Genomic DNA, 10,427 nt, shown 5'->3' with positions numbered 1-10,427 from the left:
AGTGAAGCAGTTTGTTGTGTTCTGGAGTCAGTGGCCTCTGGAAACTGTTCCTTCTCAGTACTGTGTTGGTCTGAGAACTATGTTAGTAAGTCATATTTTAGTTGTACTTTGATAGGGAAATAAATCTGATTGGGAGATACTTATTTCTAGCACCTTTAAAACGGCTTAACTCTCTTCCATGGGTATTGCATGGATGATTGCTCAAGGCATTATCGTACTGGATAATACGATATAATATCATAGTGGGTAGGGTGAATGAACCATTCTGCTCATGCTTAGGTGGCTATCAAGACTCATTAACCCCTATAGGTTAATCAGACACCTATACAAGAACTTGCAGTGGCGGGCCAATGGAAAGCAACACTGTTTTTGCTTAGGGTGTGTTGTGAACTGCTGTCCAGTTGTGTCCTTTGAGGCCTACCTAATGGAGTTTTTATTTAAAGTTTTATTTGTTTATTTAGTCTCTGTGTGTGCTACCAGCCTACATAGTGAAATTTTTTAAATTTAAATTTTTATTATTTATTTCTTTAGTCTATACTACTTGCCTATATAATGGAGTTTCTTTTAACATAAAATTTTATTATATATATTTTTTATTTATGTATTTTGTCTCTGCACATGCTACCTGCCTGCCTGTGTAGTTCAGAGGACAATCTGCAGGAGTCAATTTTCTTCTTCTACCAAGTGGGTCATCGCCCTTGGGAGCAAGTTCCTTTACCTGTTGAGCCGTCCTAGTGACCTAAGTTTTGACTTTCTAATAATAAGTAAACAAAAGGGTACTTTTTTCCAGGGCTGTACTGGAACGTCATTTCGAGAAAGCGTCATGGATGTTTTACGCCCACAGCTTGTAACGTTCGATGGACGGAATTATAGAAAGAATCCCATACAGGAAAAGCAGTACCAACATGAAGAAGATGAGGATTTCTATCAAAGTAGGTCTGACAAGAAGGAAACTGTTCTTTGTACTGCAGGGACGATTCTTTGCTTTGTTGCTGGTCAATGGTTCTAGCAAAGCTGATCTCCAATGAGATCTTGTTCCAGGTTGTGTTTTGTGGGTCATGATATATTTCGTCCTGTACAGAGGCTTTAGTGCCACGTGGAGTAACTTTTTCATTATTATTTTTAAGGACTTGTGAGTTGTGTATACTTGTGATCACGGGTACCCAAAGAAGCCTAAAGGAGTACTGGATCTCTTGGAGCTGGACTCACAGATTGTGAGCCACTCAGTGTAGTCCCTGGGATTTGAACTCAGGTCACCTGCAAGACCATGAGGGCTCTTAACTGCAAGCCCCTATGTGGAGGACTTGTTAATTATTACTGTTAATTCCTAATATTCTGTGGCAAAATTCAGCTCCTTTACCTGTGAAATTGTAAAAGAATATGAATTATTATTATTACTATTTTTTTCTTTTGAGTCAGAGTCTCACTGTTATGTAACCCTCCCTGGCTGTCCTGGAACTCACTCTGTAGACCAGGCTGTCCTTGAGCTGATAGAGATCCGCCTGTCTCTGCTTCCCCAGTACTGGGCTTAAAGGAGTGTACCACAATTCCTGGGTAAGAATGTGAATTATTAAAATAAACCTGTGAAGGATTTAGTTTAGTGTCAGATAACATTAACTGTTGTTATTTTGTTAGTTTTTCTTTCTTCTTTGTAGTCATGCCTTGATAGTTCTAAAGACACAGCTAACTTTATTTTAACATACGGTAATTTTGTTTAAAAATATAAAACAACTGAATAGTTGAATTGGATTATAACTATTTTCAGGTCAGTGACTGTGAGGTTAGATCTAGTACATAAACAGGGCCTTTCAGGTTCTTTGTTTTTTTTTTTTTTTTTTTTCGGTTCCTAAGGGTTTCCACTGAACCTTGAACCTTGGGGCTCGCCTAGATGTACCATGAGATCATTTTTACTGTCCACTGTCAGCCTTGAACTTGGAGCTTTTGAGTTTTCCATTCTTTGTTTCTCCCTCCCTCCTTTTCTCTTTCACTTTCTTCACTTCCCTCTTTCCTCTTTCCCCATCTTTCTCTCTCCCTCCCTCCCTCCCTACCAAATGCAAGAACTTTTCCAGGCATTTGCCACTATGCCTGGCCTCTCTTTCCTCTACGTTGAGCTTTTATGAAAAAAGATCTCCTAGTACCATTCTTATTTATTAATAATTCATTGAAGTAATTTTGTGCCCCAATACCAAAAATTACTGACTTCTAGACTTTAAAAGGGTGAGTTCATGTGGTGTGAACTTCATCTCAACAGAATAGTAGTAAAACATGTTGCTCAAGCCTCCTAACTTTCTAGAGAAAACAGCTAAGTATTGGTGTGTTTCTCCTACTTCTTCAAGCTTCTGAGATGGAAGGGTTTAAAATAACAGTCATGTTCTTTGTATTCCTTATTTCTTCTATGAGCAGATTAGGGGTACTGAAGCAATCACTAGACTGTTCTTTACACTCGTTCTAAAACCCTGAGATTGGTTATTGGCTAAGGAGGGGGCTGTTCTCCATTGAGCAGGGGGCATTCAGAGATCCGGTTTCTTTGCAGATTCCATGGAATACTCTGATGAACCCTGCGGTGCCTATGAGGTGGAGCAGACCCCTCACGGATTCCGGGCCACTGTCAGTTGCCCTAGCCTGCTCTACAAGTGAGTGAGCAAACTCTCCATCAGCTCTGTGGGATAGAGCTAGCAGGAAACTCAGCAGGAAGCCAGCTCTTCAGTCTTTCACACTTACTGTGGGGATGCCTGATTACTAATGATAAGCATTTAGCGTTTTGTGTCCTGAAATGTCAAAGGACTGATTACAGATGAATGTAATCATTTTGTGTACATTGCCACATCCTGCTAACTTTTACTTTTAAATGTCCTTTGCATCTATCATTTATCTTCACCGCCACCCCTTCTTTTCTATGGATCCCTTTTTAAATATGTTTATTTAATTCCTATGTGTGAATGCTTCCATGCATGTGTGTATACTGCCGGTGTCTGGTGCCCAAGGAGGCTAGAGGGCATTGTTGAGTCCTCTGGAACTGGAGTTAACCGGTAGCTGTGAGCTACCACCCCCCCATGTAGCCCATGGGAACTGAACCTGGGTCCCGTGTAAGAGCAGCAAATGCTCTTACTTGCTGAGCCAGTTCATCAGCCCCTCTGTGGATTTCTTAAAATAGTCCTCTATAGTCTCCCCGAATCTCTGTTTTCTTCTTAGTTCTCACATTGAAAGTAGAATGATTTAAAAACATTTTTTTGAGACTTTTTGTTTGTTTTTAGTTTTCAAGTCTTGATTTTTATTACTTAAAAAGTTGCATATTTATTTTGCTTTCTGACTCTGTGCTTGTGTCTTCAACACTTTCATATGTAAGTACACTGTAGCTGTCAGACACACCAGAAGAGGGCATCAGATCCCATTACAGATGATTGTGAACCACCATGTGGTTGCTGGGATTTGAACTTAGGACCTCTGGAAGAGCAGCCAGTGCTCTTAACCACTGAGCCATCTCTCCAGTCCCTATTACAACTATTTCCTGCTCCTCAATAAGGAAAGCCAGCTTGATCCTGTCACGGACGCACTTGGCATACATGGAACCACCATAGGCCCTGCTGCCGCGCTTCTTTGTCTTAGACAATCTCATAAGGGCTTCCGGTCTCAGCATGAACCCCTCGAAGGCTGCCTGGGCACATGCCACGTTCGAATTTGGGTGCTTTCCCAACCCTTGGTGTAAAGGTAAACAATCCTGTTGCCAGGGGTTCGAGACAGCCTAGTTTAGTTAGAGGCTGTATTGTAGGAAAGCCTACAGCCGTATTGTCAGACGCTGGACTATCCTGAGTGCCCCTAAGCACTGTCCCCAGAAGAGCTTGAGATTTGTCTTTATGTGCACTGGTGTTTTGCCTGTGCACTGTGTGTGTGCAGTGCCTGTTCAGGCTGGAAGAAGTCACTGTATTCCCCGGAACTGGAGTCACAGATGGCTATTAGTCACCATGCGATACTAGAAATCTAACCCAGGTCCTCTGAAAGAGCTGTCAGTGCTTTGACCACTGAGCCGTCTCTCCATCCCCCAACTCCCACTTATTTATTTATTTATTTTTGACACGCGGCCTTGCTTTATAGTTAGAGTGACGTGGAACTCTTGAGCTCTTGATCCTCTTGCCTCAGCCTTTCATTTACTCAGATTCCAGATGTGCATCACCTCACCCGGCTTGGAATGATTTTTTTTTTAAAAAGGGAAATCTGATTGTTTGACAACTTCTGCTTAAAATGGATCTATAGGGCCGGTGAGATGGCTCAGCAGGTCCAGGCACTTACCGTGAAAGCTTGGCACCTGAGTTCCCTAGGGAACCTTTGTAGAGGTGAATGGTAGGAACCAATAGCACAGAGCTTTTCTCTGACCTCCATGTATCCTGCTGGGGAGGGTATGCCCATGTGTGCATACACACATGAATACACTTAGGTACACACACAGACACTAAGAGAACATTTTAAAACTTTTCCACTGGAGATGGAATTGCAGTTCACTAAAGCAATGGCCAAGATTGATAGCATGCCTTGGCTGATTCTGTTTTGCCCTCCCCTCCCCTTCCTTTCCCTCCCCTTCTCTTCCCTTCCCTCCCCTTCTCTTCCCTTCCCTCCCCTTCTCTTCCCTCCTTCTCTTTCTTTCCTTTTTTTCCCCATCTTTAGCTTTTATTACTCTTTTTGTCTTGAACAGGCAAACAACAAGTTCCAGCCCAGCCCAGTCAATACAGAGCTATTAAGGGGATAAAGAAAAGGGTAGGGGTTGGGGGAGTCTTCTTAGTAAATGTTATGTAGGGCCAACATCAAATCTATCAACCATATGTTCATCCGGAACACAAGGAGCTGTCAGGGTTAGCTTTGGTGTCCCATTCGGCTATGATCAGATAGAATTTCATTCACAACAGGTACTTCAGAATGTTCTCAGGGAAGAGTAAATGTTACTACATAACATTTACTAAGAAGACTCCCCCAATCCCTACCCTTTTCTTCATCCCCCTAATAGGGTCTCCGTACTGCCTGGGCTGGGCTGGAACTTGTCATTTGTCTACTTCAGGCTCCAGGCGTGCACCACATGCCTGCTGGGGGAGTTCCCACTTCATTTCCGGGGCTGATTTAGGTCAAGGTTTTACAGTGTTTGCAGTGAAACCTAGGGCCTTTTTGTACATTGCTAGATAAGAGCTCTATCACTGAGGTGCATCCCGAGCCAAACGTTTCACTATTGGAAACAAAATGACCTTCTGTGGTAGACCTTAGTGGAAATGACTAGGCTTTGTTATTCTCTGTAAAGACAGTTGACTAAGGCTAGGAGCTAGCTCAAGCAGTACATGTATATGTGAGGCCTCAGGTTCAATTCCCAAAAACTTCCCTAAGAGAATAATTTTAACACAGTCAGCTGTGGTATTGGGTGTGTAATTGAAATCGTAGACGTTGAAATAATGTTGATGACAGGGAGTTCTTTCCATTAACTTTATCACCCTGTGATGGTCTCTGTGCTTTGTAGACTCTAAAACTTCTCTCCTGGGATCCAGTTGTGTTGCCCATGTTAGCACTTTTAATTCCGTAGGTTCCAGAAGACGGCCTTGAGTGTCGGTATTATTTATACTCCAGGCCCAGGCAGGGAGTATGAACAAGTCAGTGGGAAGTGGCTGAGATGGGTGAGAGCAGGGAGGGGAGGGCAGGGTCAGTGGGAAGTGGCTGAGATGGGTGAGAGCAGGGAGGGGAGGGCGGGGTCAGTGGGAAGTGGCTGAGATGGGTGAGAGCAGAAAGGGGAGGGCGGGGTCAGTGGGAAGTGGCTGAGATGGGTGAGAGCAGGGAGGGGAGGGCGGGGTCAGTGGGAAGTGGCTGAGATGGGTGAGAGCAGGGAGGGGAGGGTGGGGTCAGTGGGAAGTGGCTGAGATGGGTGAGAGCAGGGAGGGGAGGGCCGGGTCAGTGGGAAGTGGCTGAGATGGGTGAGAGCAGGGAGGGGAGGGTGGGGTTGTGATTGATTTGTCCTTACTGTAGGGGGACCACTCTGGTAGCTGTGAGTCAGCAGATGTCCATACACTAACACCCACAGTAATAAAATTATATAATAACATAATAATATATATATATATATATATATATATATATCTGTGGCGAAATCTCCCAAACAAAACACTAAATGTACTGTGCTAAACTTGAGGGTCACATGTTTGCTTCTGTTCCCCCTTTTTGGTTTTAGTTTTTGATACAAGTTTCTTTGTCTCTGTCTTTCTGTCTGTCTGTCTGTCTGTCTGTCTCTCTCTCTCTCTCTCTCTCTCTCTCTGTGTGTGTGTGTGTGTGTGTGTGTGTTTTCCAGACTAGTTGTGAACTACCGATCTCCTGCCTCAGCCTCCTAAGTGCTGATTCCAGATCTCCCCAAGCATGGCTCTTTTTGCACTTTATAAGCTGTCTGAATGATGATTTCTCATCCCCTTTCTTGAGCTCTTTACCCTCTGTGGTGGTCCGGGTGAGAATGGTCCCCAAGGGCTCATGTGTTTGAATGTTCGGTTCCCAGTTCCGTTGGAGGTGTGTCACTGGGGTGGGCTTTGAGGTTTGAGAAGTCCACACCAGGCCGTGTCTCACTCACTCTGCCTTAGAGTTGTAGATAAGGTGTGGACTCTCAGCTACTGTGGACAGTGCTGTGTGTGCCTGCCTCCTGCCATGTTCCACCATGGTCATGGACTCATCCTCTAAGACTTGGAGCAAGACCCCAGTTAAATGTTTTCTTTTATACGTTGCCTTGGTCACAGCAATAGAACAGTGACTAAAACAGCCTTATTTAGACATTCAAGGCTAGTTTTGCTGAGGTAAACTCATAGTGAATTTGTTGGACAAAGTTCTGCTTCAAACTGTAGACCCATTGGTAGCTAAAAGCACTGTTTGAGACTATATCTGATTTTTCTTGTTGCCCGCAGAACTAGATTTTGAGTCTGACTTGAGGAGTAGGCAGGTGCCGGGTGAGGAGCTTCTGTTTATGTAGTGACTCAGCAATGGCGTCCTGTTGGCTGTGTATGAGGACAGCATGTTCCATAAATCCTAATGGCATGGTTTTTCTCTACCAACATTTAACCTTGCCTGAAGTGTTTTCTATTAGGGTATGTTTCTGGCCATATGGAACTTAAGCATTTCTTTTTCTCTCTATATTATAGGCACATAGTTGGAAAGAGGGGGGATACCAAGAAGAAAATAGAAGTGGAGACTAAAACATCTATTAACATCCCTAAACCCGGACGTGATGGAGAAATCGGTGAGACTTGGACACCATTTACGTTTACCCTTATTTCTCTTTATTTAGTCATTTTTTTACAGCTGTGCAGAAGCATTAACCTTTAAATTGTTTTGAGTTACATTTATTTAGTGTGTGTGTGTGTGTGTGTGTGTGTGTGTGTGTGCATATGTCTGTGTGTGGGGGCACAGTGCCGTGGCATGTGGAGCTCAGAGGACAAGCTACAGGCATTGCTTCTCTCCTTCCAGTGTTTGGGTTCTGGGGATTGAACTCAGGTTGTCAGACTCAATGATAGTAAGAGCCTTTATTCACTGAGCTGTCTCACTACTCACTCCCCAACCCCCACCCCAGAGTATCACATAGCCCAGGTTGGCCTGAAGTTTGTAATGTAACCAAGGTTTAAATGTAACCAAGGCTAGCTTCCAACTCCTGATCCTTTTGTCTCCATTTCCCAAGTACAGGAATTGCAGACCTGTGCTACCACACACATTTGTGTGTGTGTGTGTGTGTGTGTGTGTGTGCACGCGCGCGTGCGCGCACGCTCCAGACATTGATCTCAAGTGTCTTTCTTTCTCATTTGTTTTCCATCTTATTTGTTTGTTTATTTATTTATTTATTTTTCTCACTCACTGAACCCGGAATTTGCTGATTTGGTTAGACTGGCTGGCCGGTCCCCTGTCTCCATGTGCTCTTCACACCCGGTCTTTATGTGGGTTCTGGGGATCCAAACTCAGGTCTTAGTGTGTGCTGCCATTGCATTCTTGGCCAGGCCTCCTCCCCAGCCCCAAGTACTTTATTTTCAAATTCCCTGTTCCCACTGCACTCGTTAGAAACTCACTGGACTCTTCCATTAGGGGCTCCCTGGTTAGACTCATACCCCGTTCATTCGGAGCCCTCTCAGATCCCTAGAGGTGGGAGTACAGCAGTGTCTCTACCTGTGTGCTGTGGGTTCTTTACCTGTCACTGCCTTTTGTCTTTGCCCGCAGTGATCACCGGTCAGCATCGAAATGGCGTCGTTTCAGCGCGGACTCGGATCGACGTCCTCCTGGACACGTTCAGGAGGAGGCAGCCTTTCACTCACTTCCTTTCCTTCTTCCTCAATGAGGTTGAAGTGCAGGAACGGTTTTTGAAGTTCCAGGAGGAGGTGCTGAAGAAGTGCTCCAAGGTAAGTAGATAACAAAATCAAAGAATAATTTTTTTTTTTTAAAGTAAGAAGTGGTTCATAATTCAAACAGGAATATTGGCCTATGTGTTTTTATCTAAGACACAAAGCACTACTTTTTAAAACTTTACTTATGTGTGTGCATGCTCATCCATGGTGTAAATGTGTGTGGGCTCCCCCTGCCCATGCGGAAGCCAGGGTTGATGTTAGGTGTCTTCTTTTCTTCTTGGTCTTCATTTTCTATTTTGAGATATGGTCCCTTGTTGAATGTAGAACTTGACAGTTGCAGTGCTGGCTGGCCTCTTAGCCCCTGGGATCCTCCTGTCTCTGTCCTCCCTCCCCCGTCTCCCCTGCTTACCCATGCTGAAGATACAGACAGATGTCTGCCGAGATGCCTGGCTTTCTCGAAGGTGCTGGGACTCTGAACTCAGCCTCTTGCTTGTTCAGTGAGCGCTTTACCTACAGAACCGTCTTCCCAGACCTACCCCTATTCTTTTAAGTTTCCGTTATTTTCTTCTTAGTTTATGTGTATGTGAGTGTTGCCTACATGTTTATGTCCGTGTTCCGTTGTTGCGTGGTCTGGGGAGGCCAGAAAAGAACAGTGAATCTCCTGGGGCTGGAGTGTTATGTAGCTGAGGTTGACTTTGAACTCTGGCTCCTCCTGCCACCATCTCCCAAGAACTGGGATTACAGATGTGTACCACCTTGCCTGCCATAGAAGGCCATTCCTATAGTATTCCACACCATGTTTTTTGGGTGACAGGAGAGAAGAAGTACCATGATCTGCTGATCTTCTCTCTTCAGGTATTGTGGCTCACTTGGTACAGGTAAATTTGTGTGTAGACTTGTAGGGCCGGAGAGATGGCTCACTGTTAAGAGCACTTATGTTCTCCCAGAGGACTCGGAATCAGTTCCCAGCACACACAAGGTGGTTCAGAACTGTCTGTAACTCCAGTTCCAGGGGGTGCAGTGTTCTCTTCCGGCTTCCGTGGGCACCGGGGATGCATGCAGTGTACATACACATAAACAGTAGAATAAGTCAACCTTTATAGCGATCATCTAGCAGTGAAATTCTTGTTACTAGGATAATAACAGATAAAGTTTAGCTCGGCATGGTAGCACACACCTATAATCCAAGCATTCCTGGGTAAGACAAGAGAATCTAGGGTTCAAGATTAGCCTGGGATAAATAGACTTCCAAACAAAACAAAGCTAGAAAACAAAAGGAGTCATGGCATGAAGCACTAGAAGACCTGTAGTTTTCTTCCTACCACACAGGAAGTGCATGCTGGAACCCCAGCCCTCAGGAGGTCAAAAGGAGGAGGAACTTGTGTTTGAGGCTAGCCTGAGCTACTTAGTGAGGCCCTGTACAAAAAAAAAAAAAAAAAAACGAATAATCAGACCAAGTTGGCATATGTTTGATTTATATTCTGCTTTGTTTTGAACAGTATTCTATCATGGATATTGTTGTGGAGCAAAAACCTCAATGTTTCTGCTGTTCTTTGGAGTCACAACAGTCATGACTAAAGCGAAGTAACAGATTTCAAATACCATGTTTTTTTTTTTTCCTTTTCCCCCACCTCCATCCCTTCCGTACACACACACAGACACACACAGACACACAGACACACATTCTCTTTCTCCCTCCTTCTTACATCCCAACAGCAGGTTCCCGTCCTTTCTCTTCCCACAGCCCCTCTCCTCCACTTTCCCTTTGCCCACTCCCATCCACTCCTCTAGTTGTATTTGGAAAATGACAGAGCTCCCACAGTCAACCATGGAATATCAAGTTTTAGTCAGACTAGGCACCTCCCTCATATTGAGGCTGGAGGAAGCAACTCAGTAGGAGGGAAGGATTTTTAAAGCAGGCAACAAAGTCAGAGGCAGCCCCTGCTCCCACTGTTAGGAGTCCCACAGGAGATCAAGCTACACAACTGTAACGTGTGCAGAGGGCCCAGGACAGCCCTGTGCAGGCTCCCTGGTTGTTGGTTCAGTCTCTGTGAGCCCCTATGGGCCCAGTTTAGTTGATTGTGTGGGTTTTCT

At 44.5% G+C, this 10,427-nt stretch overlaps 1 protein-coding gene across 3 annotated transcripts in view; it reads left to right on the top strand.

The window, feature by feature from the left end:
* ASCC1 (activating signal cointegrator 1 complex subunit 1) overlaps positions 1–10,427 on the top strand; it is an 87,863-nt gene that overhangs the window by 1,022 nt on the left and 76,414 nt on the right. For all 3 annotated transcript variants that reach the window (XM_080937580.1, XM_080937578.1, XM_080937579.1), the window contains exons 2-5: positions 791–932; positions 2,534–2,633; positions 7,146–7,243; positions 8,209–8,387. In XM_080937580.1, coding sequence (XP_080793706.1) covers positions 824–932; positions 2,534–2,633; positions 7,146–7,243; positions 8,209–8,387 — 486 coding nt within the window. In that variant the 5' untranslated portion in view covers positions 791–823. The remainder of the gene's footprint in view (positions 1–790; positions 933–2,533; positions 2,634–7,145; positions 7,244–8,208; positions 8,388–10,427) is intronic.

This window comes from Micromys minutus, assembly GCF_963924665.1.
Source record: "Micromys minutus genome assembly, chromosome: 25".
In the NCBI taxonomy this organism is placed as follows: domain Eukaryota; kingdom Metazoa; phylum Chordata; class Mammalia; order Rodentia; family Muridae; genus Micromys; species Micromys minutus.
The sequence above is the reverse complement of the archived record's forward strand: the minus strand, read 5'-3'. Positions and strand labels throughout refer to the sequence as shown.